Source organism: Dictyostelium discoideum (genome assembly GCF_000004695.1).
Source record: "Dictyostelium discoideum AX4 chromosome 6 chromosome, whole genome shotgun sequence".
NCBI lineage: Eukaryota > Evosea > Eumycetozoa > Dictyosteliales > Dictyosteliaceae > Dictyostelium > Dictyostelium discoideum.
In genome coordinates this window covers 924,691-942,511 of record NC_007092.3, presented here as the reverse complement: position 1 = coordinate 942,511, position 17,821 = coordinate 924,691, and the positions used below count along the sequence as shown (strand labels likewise).

The following is a 17,821-nucleotide window of genomic DNA, read 5'->3' as shown; positions in this document are numbered from 1 at the left end:
TAATATAATATAAAAAAAAAAAAAAAAAAAAACATGTTTTCAAATATAGTTAATAAAAAATTATTTCAAAACTCAACAACTACTTCTTTTTTAAGACATTATAGTACTATAAAAAATGTAAATTGTTGAAAATCATTTATTTTTATTTTATTTTATTTTATTTATTTTATTTCAAAAAATTATTTTGTAAATTTTATTTTAAAATATATAATAAAAATAATAATAAAACTTATTTATTATCAAAAATAATAACAATAATAAAATAAAAATTTATTTATTTATTTATTTATTTATTTATTTATTTTTTTATTTTTTTTTATTTGGGATTAAAAAAAAAAAAAAATAAAAAAAAAAAAAAAATAAAAAAAGACAACAACATCACCAAAAGGATTTAAAACTGGTACATATGCATGCGGATTAAAAAAGAGTGGAGCATTAGATATTTGTTTAATTCATTCAGAGAAAGAATGTAATGTTGCAGCAGTATTTACAGAGAATAAAGTTAAAGCAGCACCAGTTTTATTAAGCAAGTCATTAATAGAGAAACATAAAAACACTGGTTTCCAATCTTTAATTATAAATAGTGGTGGTGCTAATGCTTGTACAGGTCCAGAAGGTGAAAAAAATGCTCAAACAATGTCTTTTTTATCTTCAAAATTGGTAAATGCAAAACAACAATCATTAGTAATGGTAAGTAAATATTTATATATATTTAAAATTTATAAATTAATTATTAACTTTTATTTTTATTATTAAAGTCAACTGGTATTATTGGTCAACAATTAGATATGAAAAAAGTTGAACTTGGTATTACAAAAGCATCTGAAAATTTAAAAGATGATTGGTTATCAGTATGTATTTAATTATAAATTATATATATATATATATATATATATATATATATATATATATATTTATTATTAATAATTTTTTTTATTTTTTTTTATTTTTTTTTCAAAGGCAGCAAAAGCAATTATGACAACAGATAAAGTACCAAAATTAGTTCAAAAACAAATTGAAATTCAAGGTAAACAAGTTAATATTACAGGTATTTGCAAAGGAGCAGGTATGATTCATCCAAATATGGCAACAATGTTATGTACACTTTGTACAGATGCAGATATTAGTGAGGAAGCATTAAAGAGTGCATTAAAACATTCAATTGATTATTCATTCAATAGTATTAATGTTGATGGTGATATGAGTACCAATGATACGGTTGCAGTATTTTCAAATGGTTTGGCAGGTAACAAGAGAATTGATTCAACCAATTCCAAAGAGTATTTATTATTAGAGAAAGCAATGAGAGAATGTGCAACTGAATTGGCTCAAATGATCGTCAGAGATGCTGAAGGTGCAACCAAGTTCATCAGTGTGGTAGTTAGAGGTGCTAAAACCGAAAAGGATGGTAAAATCATTGCAAATTCAATTGCAACCTCTTCATTGGTAAAGACAGCAATGTATGGTGAAGATGCAAATTGGGGTAGAGTTTTAGCCGCTGTTGGTTATAGTGGTGCTGATGGTGTTGTACCTTCAAATATTTCAATGTGGTTCGCATCTGGTTATGGTGATAATATTGGTATCGGTCAAAAGAATGATCCTCTCATTGCAATGCAATTCCTTAAAGATGGTCAACCAACTCCAAAAGATGATGAAAAAGCTGCCAAATTATTATCAAATAAAGATATTAGTATAATTGTTGATTTAAATAATGGTAATCAAAATTATACTATGTGGACTTGTGATTTAACAGTTGATTATGTTAAAGCAAATTCTCATTATAGAACTTAATAATAATAATAATAATAAATAATAATAATAATAAAAAAAAAATAATAAAATAAAATTAAATAAAATTAAAAAATTTATAGAAGATAATTGTTTTATCTTTTTTTTTTTTTTCTTATTTATTTCTTATTTTTTTTTTTTTAGATTTTTTTTTTTTTTTTTTTTTTTTTCACTCAAATAGATTTTTATCAAATTTTTTTATTTTTTTATTTTTTTTATTTTAAACATTATAAATAAAATGAATAATAACAATAATAATAATTATATATTATATAAAAAAGTTTTTAATAATATTGTAATTTCAAATAAAATATTTAAATTTGTTAGATTTGAATATTTAGATGATGATGATGATAATAATGAAAATGAATTTTATAAAATTTATGAAATTAAAAAAGAATTAAAAAGATCATATGATTTTTCAATTAAAGAATTATTATCAAAAAAATTATTTAAATTATTTGATTATTTATTCGAATTTTATTATAATGTTGTAATATTTAATAGAGAAAAGTATTGGAAATTTGTATCAATGTTCCAATTTAATGATAAAAAAGATTTTAAAGCACTATTATCTTATAAAGAATTAGGATTTAATAGATTTTTAAAAGTTTATAATAATTCAAAATTTCAATTTCAAATATTTAAAAAATTTGTTTTAAAAAGTTCAGCAAAAAGTGGTAATTTAGAAATTTATAAATTCTTAATGAATGAAAAAATTTATGAATTTAGAGAACCAATAAAATATTCAAAATTTTATAGATGGGGTGGCGATCCAATGATTAATAAAGATGGTTATAAAACTTCAATCGATTGTGATAATAATTTAGAAATTTTCAAAAATGAAATTAAATATCACAATTTTGAACTCACATTTGTTCAAGCGATTGAAGTTTTAATTAAATCATTAAAAAGTAATAACTTGGTTTATTTAAATTATTTAGTAAATTATTTAATTGATCTCGAAATTCATTTAGTTAAATTTCAACTACCATTCACAGCACCCTATGATAAAATTGTAGATAATTTAAGTTGTCTTTTAATTGGTATTTCTTTCATTCACTCTAATCTTGAATTGGCTAAAATCATTTTAAAATCTGATTACCTATCAAAACAATTCAATGGAAATTATCCATTACCTTACATTAAACAACAAAATACAAAGTTTTTGGATTTCCAAATTTTAAATTATTTTTGGAAAAATTCAAATTCATCACAAAATCAATTTAGAATTAATGGTTTCCATTTAACAAGTAGTACTTCCGTTAACAATACTAAAGATATCAGTCGTTTAATAATTAATAGTAATTTAGAAATTATTAATTTTAATTTTAATTTAATAAATTATAATAATGATAATATTATAATTTCATTATTAAGATTTAATTATTCACCAACATTTCAAGAATTTAAATTTTTAATTGAAAATAATAATAAAATTGAATTTCATAAATTAAATTGGGATTTAATATTTTTTAATATTACAAAGAAATTATTTGATTGTAATTATTTGAAATTTGTATTAGATTTCATTTCAAATGAACCAACATTAAATGATAAAGTTTCTTTAAAACCAATTCATTTCGATTCAAAATTATCAATTGTTGAATTCCTTTTTAATAATTTTGAAAATTATAAAACTATTCAATTTACAAATTTTTCAATGAATACTGGTACTTATAAATATTTGGATTTATTTTTTAATGATTTAAAATCTTTGCATTTATTTATTGAAAAATCAATTTCATTATTTAAAAATTCAAATTTGTTAATAACAATTTTAGAAACCTCTGTTAACACTTCAAATTTATTAATATTTAATTATATACTTAGTAATTTTAAATCATTATGGCCATCGGCATTCCAACTTAGAAATTTAATAAGATATATTCCAAATTTAAAAAATGAAGGTTATCAAGGTTTTATAATTTTTAAAACAATAATTGATAGTATTATAAGTAGTGGTGGTAAACCTTTAAACTATAGTGATTTACAACCTAGTCTTATTGGTTCACATGTAATTAGTCAAGTATTTTTAATTAATAATCCATTAATTTATCATTATTTAATTTTAAAAAATTTAGAATCTAGATATTATTTTTATATTGATGATTTAAATTTTATAAAATTATTTTTTAAACCAACATCATCATCAGTATCATCATCAGTGCCATCATCAATATCATCAGTATCATCAGTATCATCAATTTTAATAGAACAAAATTATAATATTTCTAAATTATTAAATAATTTTTATAATATTAAAGAAAGTATATTAAATTATTTATTTTTAGAATGTAATTTAAAACCTTCAAGTGTGGTTAATTTCAATTCAAAAGAATTTTTTAATGAATTTGGTTCGCCTTATCAAATTTCTAAAAAATTATGTTATGTTATTGAAAATGATTCAAAATGGGTTTGTGATAATATATTAAATATAATTTACAATTCTTGTAAATTTAGAGATTTATTTTATATGAATTTAATTTTATTAAATGAAAATTATTCTCAAGAAATAAAACATCATCTTTTAATTAATTTAATTTTTTATTCAATAATTAAATTAAGTGAAGATGATAATATTAGTAAAAACTATTATCATGATAGAGATAATTTATGGTTTTCAAAATTAAAAATTAATAATTATAATAATAGTAATAATAATAATAATAATAATAATAATAATAATAATAATAATAATAATAATAATAATAATAATAATGGTAATAAAATTTTATTTATTGATTCATTGAAATTATATAATATAGAAATTTCAAATTTAATTACTAAAATGGAAAATACAAATCAAATTAAAAAATTTAATTTAAATCTTCAACCATTAATAATTTCAAATATTAAAAATCAACAAATTTTAAATATCATTTCTTTATTAAATTATAATTTCAAATCAATATCAAATAATGATAATCTTTTTGATGATAAATTAAAAATTCAATTCAATTAATTAGAAAAAAAAAAAAAAAAAATAAATAAAAGTGCAAAAGTTTAAAATTTATTTGTTTATTTCTTTTTTATTTTTCTTATTTTTATTTTGTTTTTTTTTTGGTTACACAATATGTGAAATAAAAAATAAAAAATATAAAAAATAAAAAAAATAAAAATAAAAATAAATTTTTTTTTTTTTTTTTTTTTTTAAATTTTTTTTTTTTTTTTTTTCAATCGAACTTTCATAAAAAAAAAAAAAAACAAATAAATTAAAATCAAAATAACATTTCCAACATAATATATATATAAATACAATGAGCGCACCAGATATTTTAAAAGATTTTAAAGGTTCATTAACTATTGAACAAGATGGATCAATTTCAAGTGTAAGTATAATATCCTACACACACAACTTTCTTATATTTAGGGGTTTTTTTTTTTTTTTTTTTTTTTTCTACTAACTTAATTTCATTTATCGGGACATATTCTTATATGTTTTAAATTATAATATTCATAATAAATCATGATAATGATGATTGTGATAATAATATAGGCTTCAGGTATTTTACAAGAAAGTTTCTATAATAATAAAGAATTTGCAAGCACCATTATTTCAATGTTACACGACGTCAATAAAATTACATCTTCAAATAATCAAGAATTTAAAAGAATGACAGGTATTTATTATTATTATTATTTTCATTCAATTGTTTATTTAGTATTATTTTTAGTCGTTATATATATACCAATAGGAGTTCAATTTTACTAATTATAACAATAACAACAACAACAACAACAACAAACAATTCCTATTTATATAGTTTCATTTTCAGAACAAACATTTATAGTCACAGCAATTGGAACTAAAATTTATGTAGTTGTACAATAAATAAAAATAGGAAAAAAAAAAAATAAAAAAAAAATAAAAAATAAAAAAAAAAGAAATATTTAAATTAAATATTCATTTAGATAGGTAGTAGTTTTTATTTTTATTTTTTTATTTATTTCATATTATATTTTTATTTAGATATCTTTAAATTTTTTTTTTTTTTATATTTTTGATATATTTTATTTTTATTCGTTTTTGGCCATTTTTGTATTTTTTTTTCTTATTTTTTTTTTTTTTTTTTTAGTTAATTTTTTTCTTATTTTATTGTTTTTTTTTTGTAAATTATTATTATTATTATTATTATTTCTTCAAAAAAAAAAATGAAGTTATTTATTTTAATAGTTTTAATTATTTTTAATTATGCAACTGCAATAGAATATTCATGCCCAAATGAATATTATTCATTATCAAATATTTGTCACAAAGGTAATATTTATTTTGGTAGTGGATTGGTAAATATTAATTATTACTTTTTTTATTATTACTTTTTTTTAATTTTTTTTTTTTTTTTTGTTGACAAAGTTTTTTTTTTTTTTTTTTTTTTTTTTTTTTTTTTTTCCAAAAGGGTTTAAATAAAAATAAAAATTTTTATGAATATAATCAAATTTATGGAAACTCAAAAATATATTCCCCATGCCCAATTGATTGGATTACTTTATCATGGGGATATCAAAAAATTTTCAAAAAAAGTTTAACATTGGGTTCATGTAAATTAAAACAAGATAATTCAATTCAATTCTATCAAATTGGTAATTGTGGTGAAAATTCAATTGAATTTAATTCAATGATTTTATCATTTACAAATGAAAATCATTTTTTAAATATTTTCACTTGTTCACTAAATAATTCACCAAATTTAATCACAACAACCACAATCTTCAATTCAACTTCAATACAATTAAATCATACTTCAGCAACAACATCATTTAATTGTTTGAATGGTTCAATTAATGTTTTTACATGGGATTATGGTAGTGATATATGTCCATTGGGTTTTTATGGTACCTTATGTCAATGTAAGTATTTTTATTATTAAATTATTTAATTATTATTTTATTATTTTATTTTAAAAACTTATTTTATTTTATTTTATATTTATTTTTAAATAGATAAAGATTATTGTTATTTAAATGTATGTGGTGGGAATGGAGAATGTGAAAATACTGATAATATAGTAAAAGGTTATAATTGTACTTGTAAAGAAGGTTATAAATTCAATGGTACGCAATGTGAAATTGATACATGTTATATTAAAAATTTTCAAATAGATTGTGGTTATGCAAAATGTAATTTAACTACAAATCACTTTATAGAGAATGGAATTGATTATAACATACTTTATTATTGTTATTGTGATGAAGGTTTCACTTTACAAAATAAAAAAATTGATAATGAAATTATTAAATACTGTCAAAAAGAAGGTGAATGTGCAAATTCTACAATGTGTGGTTCAGCTGATTGCAAAAATGATGGTCAAGATGATAATTGTGTTTGTTTAAATGAAAAAACTCATTTATTCATTTCAGATAATGGTGATGTAAGTTGTGTAGATAATCCAGATTCTTCAAAATGGAAAATACCAGTCTCAATCATGGTTTCAGTAATTGGTCTTTTATTTATATTTTGTATCTCAATGTTTATTTATGTTAAATTTTTTAAATATAAAAAATCTAAAACAATTACAACAAAAACAAATAATAATAATTATTATTATGATGAAGATGATAATTCATTAGATTCTCAACCATTGTTATAAATAAAATAAATAAATAAATATATAAAATAAAAAAATATTGGAATTATAATTCTATAATAAAAAAAAATAAAAAAAAAATAAAAAAATAATTTATTTAGTGTTTTTTCAAAAAAAAATAAATAAATAATTTAATTGACACCTTTTTAAACAATTTTTATTATTAATATTTTTAATTTTTTTTTTTTTTATTTTTTTTACTTTTTTTTTTTTTTTTTAATTTTTAATTTTTTTTTTTCTTTTATTCATGGATTTTATAAAGATGATAATATACTATATCATAATTTTATTTATTTTAATTAACAATAATCTAGGGAAGGATAAAAGGATTTTTTTTTTTTTTTTTTTTTTTTTTTTTTTTTTTTTGGGGGTAAATTTTTTTTTTTTTTTTTTTTTTTTTTTTTTTTTTTCCAAAAGGAAATGAAATTTGTAGTGAGTGTGGTACCGCAAAATGTAATTATACAAATCAAGTATTTAATAATTGTTTTTGTGAAAGTGGTTTTAAATTATCATCAAGTGGTAAAAGTTGTAACATTGATCAATGTTTTGGAACAATTGCAGAAAAAGTTTGTGGAAGTGCAAATTGTAATTATTCATTTTTTTCTGATTGGAGTTTAGATTCAAATTCAATGGTAAATGATCGATTGTATATATGCTATTGTGATAATGGTTATATTCTAATTGATAATACTATCAATCCTTATTGTTTATTAATTAATGGTTCAACCTCACCAAATACAACAACAACAATTATTATTAATAATACTTCAAATAATAATAATAACAATAATAATAACCATATGAATTGGACAATCCCAATTGTAATAATTGTATCAATTTTCATTTTATTAATAATTGGTTCAATATCATTATATTTATACAAAAAATATTGTTCAAAACCAAAACGTGTTCATTATCAATTAATAAGATAATCAAAATAAAAATAATAATAAAAAATAAAGTATATAAACCACTACAATAATACATTTTATGTTTTTTATCTAAATTTTAATTTTAAAATATATTCTTTAACCCCCCCCCCCCCTTTTGAAAACTTAAATTAAAAATAAACTTTGAAGTGGGTGTGATTTATTTAAAAATAAAAAAAAAATTACCATCGATTTTAATAATTAAAAAATTAAAGAAAAAATAAAATTGTAATTTAATTTATAAATAAATAAATAAATAAATAAACCTTTTATATTTTATTTTTTTATTTTTTATTTTTTTTATTTGTTGGTTAAATTTTTTTTAAAAAAAAAAAAAAAAATGGATGGAATTGAAGTATGGGAGAATATAGGAATAATTATTATTAAAACTATTCTTCATTCTAATGTTAATGATGAATGGAAATCTATAATTCATGTAATTGCAATAATTATAAAATTTATTATTTCCCATTTAAAACCTGATGGAGAAAAGCATGGTACAATGTCAAGAAATATCACTCACATTTTAACAACAATTTTCCAAACTATTTTGCAATATCAAGATAATCCAAATAATTTTTTTAATGATATGAATAATATTAGTGCCATTACTATTTCTCTTTTACAAGATATATATGTAAATAATCTCTATTATTTAAAAAAATAAAAAAAATAAAAAAATAAAAAAAAACTTACACTTTTTATTTTTAGAATATTTATGGAACTTTGTACATAGACCTTCCAAAAAAACAATTAAAAAAATAGTTTATTAAATTTTTAATAATAAAATAAAAAATTTTTCAATAAAAATAATTGTTATTTTTATCTAAATTAATTTTTTAACATTTTTTTAGTGACACTCCCTTCTTTTTTTTCTTCTTGTGCAAAAAAAAAAAAAGTATATAATAAACTTAAATTAAATATTTATTAACTTTTTTATAATAATTTCTTATTATTTTTTATAATATTTAAATCTTAAAAAAAAAAAAAAAAAAAAAAACAGAATGGTTTCATCAATTTTCTTTTTTTTTTTATTTTATTATTTTTATTTTTATTTTTTTTTTTTTTTTATTATTCTTATTTTTTTTTTTTTTTTTTTTTTAATAATTCTTATTATAAAAACGAAACTGGGTTTGCTAATTAGCAAAGAAAATTAAAGATAAAAAAAGTATAAAAGAATAAAGAAAAAAAAAAAAAATGCAAATGAAAATTCATTTTATTTTTCAAAATAAAAATAAAAATAAAAATAAAATTGGAATAGCACAAAAAAAAAAAAAAAAAAAAAAAAAAAAAAAAAAAAAAAAAACAATAAAACAAAAAAACGGAATTTTCATTTTTTTAATCCAAACATTCAACAAAGAAACGAACAAAAATGATGAAATTATTATTTATTATTATTTCAATAATTTTTGTAATAAATGTATCAAATAGTACACCAACTTTACAATTAAGTGGTTATTTCAATGTTAATGAAACAACAAATGCAAATTTGTTTTATTTATTTTATGAATCACAAAATTCTCCATCAACTGATCCATTAATTCTTTGGCTTACAGGTGGTCCAGGTTGTTCATCTTTAATGGCAGCTTGTAAGTGTTTTTTTTTATTGTAAAGTTACACGTGCATATACTAATAAATTCTTTTTTTTTTATATTTTTTTTTTTTTTTTTTTTAATAGTTTATGAAAATGGACCATATTTTGTAAATGATAATTTAACTTTATCAGAAAATCCAAATTCATGGAATATGGTTGCAAATGTTTTATATGTAGATTCTCCATTAGGTGCCGGTTTCAGTTATGTTGTTGATAGTGATGGTTATAGTACTACAGAAACAGAGATTTCTGAAAATTTATATTCATTCTTAACTCAATTCCTTTCAAAATATCCAAAATATTCTAAATTACCATTATATATTTTTGGTGAATCATATGCAGTAAGTTATTTATTTACCACCATCACCACTACCGCCACTATATATAGTGAAAATAATACATAAATAGTATATTTAACACTAATTATTATTATTATTATTATTATTATTATTATTAATTTTTTATAGGGTCATTATGTACCAAGTTTTTCATATTATATTTATCAAAAGAATTTAGGATTAGCAACAATTAATCTTAAAGGTCTTGCAATTGGTAATGGTATGGTTGACCCATACATTCAATATGGATCACTTGGACCATTTGCATATGCACATGGTATGCTTGATATTAATGCATTAAAGGAAACTGAAGGATTATATGAATCATGTCAACAAGCAATAGATTCAGGTGATTATAATATGACCACTCAAATTTGTAATAACATTATGGATATCGTTCAAGAGTATGCAGGTAATTTCAATGTATATGATGTATCAAAGACATGTTATCCAAATGAACCACTTTGTTATAACTTTACAGCTATCATTGATTACCTTAATTTAGCATCAACCAAACAATCATTTGGAGTTTTACCAAATTCTACTTGGAATGTTTGTAGTACTCAACCATATAGTGCTATCATTAGAGATTGGTTTAATACACCAATTAATTATATTCCAACTTTATTAGAAAATTATAAAGTTTTAGTTTATAATGGGTATGTTTTTTTATTTATTTTATTTTATTTTATTTATTACACCACCTATATACAAATTCATCATCATTAAAAATTAGTATTTATAAATACTAATATACAACATTTCCTAAAAAAAAAAAAATAAAAATTAAATAAAATAGAAACTATGATTGGATTTGTAATTTCTTAGGTAGTACTGAATGGACTTCTCAACTTAAATGGAAATACAATCAAGAATTTAATAACTCACCAAGAAAAATTTTATATATTAATGGTAATACAATTTCTGGTTATTCACAATCATATGATAATCTTACAATGCAAGTTCTTCTTGGAGCATCTCATATGGCACCAAGAGAAGCACCTGTCGCTGCTTTGGCTATGGTTGAATCCTTTATTCAAAATTAATATTTAAACATATATAAATATATAAAAAAAAATAATATTTTAAATAATATTATTTTTTTTTTTTTTTTTTTAGAGAAAAAGAAAAAGAAAAATTAAAATTGTAATAAATTGTAATGATATTCATTCAATTAAACTTAAAGAATTTAAATATAAGCTTGGTTAGTGTTGTAGTTTCTTAAAAACTTTTTTTTTATTATTATATTATTTTAAAAATAAATAAATAAAATTAGTAAAGAAAGAAAAAAAAAAAAATTATTTGGAAAGAGATAATTTAAAAAAGAAATTTTAAAATTTATTTATTTCTTTGATAGGTTATTTAAAATATTTTATTGTAAAGAAGAATCGTGAACATGGAATGGTGTACCTTCAGAAATATTGACTTTACATGTAAGATAGTTTGATTTACAAACTAAATGATCACCCTTACAGCTCATGAAATTGCTCTTTGTTGTACATTTAATTCTTCCATCAACATCGTTGGTTTCACATTCTGAACCATAGCCATCAATACAGTAGGTTGGACCTCTACCTTTACAGTAAATAGTTTCTGTGCTATTGAAATTAAGAACATCATCAAGTTTTGAACAAGTTATTGGTCTTGGAATTGGTGATTGAGTTGGTGTTTGAGTTGGAGTTTGAGTTGGAGTTTCGGTTGGAGTTTCGGTTGGAGTTGGGGTTTCAGTTGGAGTTTGAGTTGGAGTTTGAGTTGGTGTTGGAGTTGGAGTTACTTGACAAGTTGGTAATTGTGAATAAATTGGTAAAAGATGGTTTGATTTTTGGATATAACCAAAATTGTGAGATGAACCAACTGGGATACTATATACCCAACTTGGGAGTTGATAAGTATTATTTGATAATAATTCAACGCCCCAAATGTTAACAAGATCAAATATTTCGAATGAGAATTGGTAAACGGTATTTTGACCAATGTTTTTAAGGTTTACTTCAACTTGAATAAAGTCTTGAGTATTTTCTCTCCATGAATTAACGATACTTTGAGAAACATTAATCATACATGGGGATGGTGATGGAGTTGGGGATGGGGTTGGAATTTCTTGACATACAACTGATTGGGAGGAGAGTGGGACAACAGTATCAGTTTTTTGAATATAACCAAAACTGAATGATGAACCAACTTGAATGGCTGGTAACCAAATTGGAAGACTGTAGCTATTGAATGATGTTTGATCAACATTCCAAATACTGATAATATTAAATAATTGGAATGAAAAACCAGTGATTTCTGATTGACCATAATTGAAAATAGTTGCCTCAACTTGTATAAAGTTTTGATTATTTTCAACCCATTGAGAAGTAACCTTTAGGGTAACACTAACATTACAATTACCTGGGTTTGGTGTTGGTGTTGGTGTTTGTGTTGGGGTTTGGGTTGGAGTTTCAGTTGGAGTTTGAGTTGGAGTTTCAGTTGGAGTTTCAGTTGGAGTTTGAGTTGGAGTTTCAGTTGGAGTTTCAGTTGGAGTTTCAGTTGGAGTTTCAGTTGGAGTTTCAGTTGGAGTTTCAGTTGGAGTTTCAGTTGGAGTTTCAGTTGGAGTTTGGGTTGGAGTTTCAGTTGGTGTTTGAGTTGGTGTTTGAGTTGGAGTTTCAGTTGGAGTTTCAGTTGGTGTTTCAGTTGGATTAAATTGATATCTCCAAATTATTGGATTAATTTTATATTCATTTGAATAAATACCTTCACTATTTACAACTTGAATAGTAAATTGATATTCAGTTGGAGTAATTTGAAGTTTAATTGCAGTTGAACCAAAGATTTGAGTTGGTGCAATATGAACTGGTTCTTGATTTTTATATCTAACAATTACATCAACAACTTTATTGAAACCATAACCAAAGAATACTAAATCTGAATGAACGGATAAAATATTATCATTTTGAGTAATAACTGGAGTATAATTTGTGAATTGAGTATCAATAGAATATTGGAAACCGAGATCACGTAAATCCTTTGTACTAGCACCACCATATTTACCACCATTATTGATTAAACCATAAACTGACAAAAATAATTTACCTGGATAACCAAATGAGAATGGAAGATCAACTGAACAAGAGTAAAGATTGGATATTGGTGTAATCATAATAAATTTTGTTTCACATTCAACGATTTCAAATAAATTTGTTGTGAGATAAATAATTGGTGCTTGTGATCTTTTCATACCACTATCTGATGATGCTTCAAAACTAAATGAAACTCTTCTATTACCAGAACCAACATCAACAGATTGATTGTAAACTCTGAATTGGGAAAGAGTTGGTAAAACGTCAATAATTGGTTCACTACAGAATGTAGAGATTGTAGTAACTTCTAAACCTTGAGCATAAATATTAATGAATGGATTCTTTAAGTAATAATCTGGTGAATAAAGTTTGAAAATTGAACTAATGTTATTGTCATCATAAAGTTCAACGTGAGTGATAGTATATTGTTGTGTGATACATTGTTCTGGTACTAAAGCGAGTAAAAGTTCATATAAACCATCGTGTTTATCACCATTAAGTCTATCGTGGACAGTGAAGTTTAATTTAATAATTGTACTATCAACTGAACCCATAGCTTTAATAAAACCATTTCTGAAACCATTGTATTTATCAGTGATTCTAAATCTCCAACCAGAAGTTTTTGGATAACCTAAAGAGGAATAAGTAGTATTTTCATTTACTTTGTAGAATTCACTAAATAATGGACCTTCATTATCGAAAGCTGGTGAATTATTAATTGTAAAACCTGAATAATAAAATTCTGTTGATAAACCACCAATAATTGCAAATGAAATCTTATCGAATGCAGTATTTGCTGGAATAACAAATTTACTTGTGAATTTATTAATGGTTGGATCAAAAGTGAATGGGTACATAATATTATTAATTAATCTAACTGAAGTTAAATAAGAATAAGTTACTGGATCTAAAGAAATTAATGAAAATGGTAAATCACGTGGAATTTCATCATTTTCTAAATATGCAATATTATAAAAATCTTGATCCCTTGTCATATTAATATTATCATATAAAAATGTAATATTTGAAAATGAATTATAGCCGACTGATCCTAAATTGTTTTTAAAAAAAAAAAAAAAAAAAAAAAAAAAAAATTGTTATTTAATTAGTTTAAAATAAATAAACAAATTTATAAATTTTTTAAAATTTTATACATACTTGGAATTGATGGTAATTTAAAATAAACTATTGGATCACTAGAAACGATTGAACCATCATAAAGTCTTAACCAATTACCATTTTCATCTCTAAATGATGGAGTATTATAAACATCGATAACAGCTTGATAAGTACCATTATATTTATCACCACTAATTAAAAATTCATAACTTGATTTTGAAACTGTTGATAAAAATTGTACTGCATTAATACCAACACTTGAAGAAATATTAATTGTTAAAAGGAATTTTGTTGGTGAAACTGTTAAAATATTATATGATTCAACTTTTATTGGTGAAAATTCATATGCTATAATAATAATAAAATTATTTATAAAATTAATATTTAAAAAAAAATAATATTTTGACTTTAATAGTTTTTTTTTTTTTTTTTTTTTTTTTGTTAACTTACGACGTAATTCTGGAACATTAAAAGTTTTATAATCATCATAGTTGTTTTCAGTTCTAAAATTTATATAAGTAGCTTGTGGTGTTCTTTCAAAACAAATATTATTTTTATAATTATTGTTATCACCAGAGAAACCATATGGGAAACCTTTTACGACAGAATTGGTATCGAATTGATATAAATAACTTGTATATTTAAAAAAGTTATTTGAAAATGATGTACAAAACATATCACTTTCAACTTCAAGATTAACTGGAACATTTGATAAATTTGGGAAAAAGAATTCTATAAAAAGAAAATATATTATTAATAAAAACTATTTAAAATATAATAATAAAAAAAATATATATATAATAAAACTTACTATTATATTCAATTGTAAAATTAGTTTTAACAAGTGGATTATGACCATTTTGATTAATAATTGTAAAATCTATTTCATTAACGTTTTCACCTGTTACTTTTAAAAAAAGGGTACTATATTCCATATCACCTTTAATACCTTTGGTTGGGAATGATAAAATTGAACCATAGTTTACAACATTTAAAACTTGGAAAGGTCTAAAGATTGTTGTATTAATTTTAAATTTAGATAATGGGAAACTATAAAATCCAAATGGATTAAATGGTTCAGAATCAAGAATGTCTGGTGGGAAGAATTTAGTTTCATATGGTAATGGTGGTAATTGATTTTCATCTAAAAAATAATAATAAAAATAAAAAATTAAAATTTTTTAAATATTAATAACCCTTTTAAAAATAAAATATTAATAATATTTTGAAAAAAAAAAAAAAAGAATACATACATTGAGAATAATATGATTTTGTAGTAAGATTTAAAGTTTTACCACCATAAAATAAAATTGTAACACTCCAATCTTCATATACATGATCCACAATATATTGTGTGTTCCAAATAAACATACCATATGCACCGAAAGTACCTGATGAACCACTGGTTGATAAAGATGTAGATTTAATATCAAAACCTTTAACAGTAACCCATGATGCAAAATTTTGGTTGACTACAGAAAATGGATATTCTTGAGCAAATTTAATTTCAATTTTACTTAAGTCAAATTCTATTGGTAAATAAATATTAGTAAATACATATATATATATATTTTTATTTTATTTTATTTTTTAATAAATGTTATTACTTACCAGTGCATGAAAATTCTAATTGGTATTGAACTAATGGAGTATCTTTTAATTTAATATTAATAGTAACATTATATGAACCAAAACCATTATAATCATAATATAAATATACTATTTTTGAATCACTGACTCTTAATCTTTCTTGTGGCCAACCTTTAGAAAGAACAACGGATTCTATTGGAACACCATTGCCATCAACAAGGAATTCAAATTTTGAGCTACAGCTTGAGTCGGCTGTTGAGTATGGATGTAATTCGAATGCATTAATTAGTGAAGAAGCATTATCAATTAATGTAACATTTACTGAATGGACTGGAGTAATTGGAAATAATTGACCATTTGATAAAGTAACTAAAATTGATAAAATTATAAAATAAATTGAAAAATATAATTTATTCATTTTTTTTTTTTTTTTTTTTTATATTTTTATAAATTTATTAATTATTTTTTATATATATACTTATATAAATAAAATAATAATAATAATTTATTAAAGAAAAAAAAAAAAAAAAACATTTGTAAAGAAAATTTATAGAAAAAAAAAAAAAAAAAATTAATTTTACAAAAAAAAAAAAAAAATTAAAAATAAATAAATTAAGATTTTTTTTTTTTTTTTTGAATCATTCTTATATCTGCAAATGAAAAATCTTGATCTGCTAAAAAATTGACAATCGTTTTTTTAATAAGTATTTACAAAAAAAAAAAAAAAAAAAAACCGAAGGTTGTTGTTCAATCGTGAGTCACATCAAATTACGATAATCGATAGATAAGAAAATTTTACCGATGAGAAAAAACTTTTTTGTGGAATTAATTAATTTATAAAAAAAAAAAAAAAAAAAACAATTCCCAATTATTTTTTTTATTTTTTTTTTTTATTTTCATACCAACAACAAAATCTTTTTCAACCTCACCCGGGCATGGTTCATGACGCTATATAACATCATACAACAATAACGTCAACAATAAAAACAAATATCTTAAGAAATCACAGATACAAGACAACGATTGGTTGTTTTTTTTTTATTTTTTTTTTATAGTTTTTTTTTTATAATTTATTTCTTAAAAATAATAATATTATTGTAATCACATTTTATTCTTATAAATAAATTTGTTTAAAAAGAAAAAGTCAATTTTATAATAATTTTTTTTTTTTTTTTTTTATTTTTTTTTTTTTTTAATTTATTTCTTAAAAATAATAGTATTATTGTAATCACATTTTATTCTTATAAATTTTTTTAAAAAGAAAAAGTCAATTTTATAATAATTTTTTTTTTTTTGGTAATCTTCCTTTTTTTATTGAAAACAGCAAAGATATAAATTTATATTTAATTGAAGTGTTTAGACAGAAAACAAAAAAAAAAAAAAAAATATTTTAAAATCTAAACACAATCAATAAAATTGACAATCATTAAAATATGAAAATCAATTGTTTTTTAAAAAAAAAAAAAAAAAATTAACAACCATAAAATCATTTTGTTTTATTGGGTGGAATAAAATAATAAGTTTTGATCACCAATTATAGCTCTTTTTAGATGGATAGGCTATTCATTTTTATACACAACTTGATAACCAAATATAGGTAACAATTGGTATATCAAATATATATATTCCATTATTTAATAAAATATATATATATATTTTTTTTTTGAATTAATACTCAAAAAAAAAAAAAAAAATTAAAAAAAAAAAAAAGAAAAATTGTGAGAATATTGATTTTATAAAAGTTATTTAAAATATATTCCCTAAAAATAAAAAAACCAAATACAAAAAATGAATATAATTAAATTCTAAAAAT

At 20.9% G+C, this 17,821-nt stretch overlaps 8 protein-coding genes across 8 annotated transcripts; 7 read left to right on the top strand and 1 right to left on the bottom strand.

The window, feature by feature from the left end:
• Nucleotides 1-33: 33 nt before the first annotated feature.
• Nucleotides 34-1,791, top strand: argJ (amino-acid N-acetyltransferase; the record flags this gene model as incomplete). The annotated part of the gene is made up of 4 exons (XM_629913.1): nt 34-117; nt 370-690; nt 759-851; nt 961-1,791. The coding sequence occupies 4 exons, from the start codon at nt 34-36 to the stop codon at nt 1,789-1,791; spliced, it is 1,329 nt and encodes a 442-aa protein (XP_629915.1).
• A 235-nt stretch (nt 1,792-2,026) lies between these two features.
• On the top strand, nt 2,027-4,753 carry DDB_G0291934 (hypothetical protein; the record flags this gene model as incomplete). Its single annotated transcript, XM_629912.1, has 1 exon — nt 2,027-4,753. The coding sequence occupies one exon, from the start codon at nt 2,027-2,029 to the stop codon at nt 4,751-4,753; it is 2,727 nt and encodes a 908-aa protein (XP_629914.1).
• A 295-nt stretch (nt 4,754-5,048) lies between these two features.
• Nucleotides 5,049-5,623, top strand: DDB_G0291948 (hypothetical protein; the record flags this gene model as incomplete). The annotated part of the gene is made up of 3 exons (XM_629911.1): nt 5,049-5,120; nt 5,288-5,411; nt 5,556-5,623. 3 exons carry the CDS (start codon nt 5,049-5,051, stop codon nt 5,621-5,623), a joined length of 264 nt encoding a protein of 87 aa, XP_629913.1.
• A 320-nt stretch (nt 5,624-5,943) lies between these two features.
• Nucleotides 5,944-7,379, top strand: DDB_G0291946 (hypothetical protein; the record flags this gene model as incomplete). The annotated part of the gene is made up of 3 exons (XM_629910.1): nt 5,944-6,144; nt 6,189-6,639; nt 6,733-7,379. The coding sequence occupies 3 exons, from the start codon at nt 5,944-5,946 to the stop codon at nt 7,377-7,379; spliced, it is 1,299 nt and encodes a 432-aa protein (XP_629912.1).
• Nucleotides 7,380-8,005: 626 nt separating this feature from the next.
• On the top strand, nt 8,006-8,308 carry DDB_G0291932 (hypothetical protein; the record flags this gene model as incomplete). Its single annotated transcript, XM_629909.1, has 1 exon — nt 8,006-8,308. One exon carries the CDS (start codon nt 8,006-8,008, stop codon nt 8,306-8,308), a length of 303 nt encoding a protein of 100 aa, XP_629911.1.
• Nucleotides 8,309-8,645: 337 nt separating this feature from the next.
• DDB_G0291914 (hypothetical protein) lies at nt 8,646-9,070 on the top strand (the record flags this gene model as incomplete). The annotated part of the gene is made up of 2 exons (XM_629908.1): nt 8,646-8,942; nt 9,017-9,070. 2 exons carry the CDS (start codon nt 8,646-8,648, stop codon nt 9,068-9,070), a joined length of 351 nt encoding a protein of 116 aa, XP_629910.1.
• A 607-nt stretch (nt 9,071-9,677) lies between these two features.
• DDB_G0291912 (peptidase S10 family protein) lies at nt 9,678-11,283 on the top strand (the record flags this gene model as incomplete). Its single annotated transcript, XM_629907.1, has 4 exons — nt 9,678-9,894; nt 9,984-10,240; nt 10,367-10,896; nt 11,037-11,283. 4 exons carry the CDS (start codon nt 9,678-9,680, stop codon nt 11,281-11,283), a joined length of 1,251 nt encoding a protein of 416 aa, XP_629909.1.
• A 326-nt stretch (nt 11,284-11,609) lies between these two features.
• Nucleotides 11,610-16,426, bottom strand: gerD (germination protein; the record flags this gene model as incomplete). The annotated part of the gene is made up of 6 exons (XM_629906.1): nt 11,610-14,350; nt 14,458-14,766; nt 14,869-15,150; nt 15,230-15,562; nt 15,672-15,947; nt 16,030-16,426. 6 exons carry the CDS (start codon nt 16,424-16,426, stop codon nt 11,610-11,612), a joined length of 4,338 nt encoding a protein of 1,445 aa, XP_629908.1.
• Nucleotides 16,427-17,821: the final 1,395 nt, after the last annotated feature.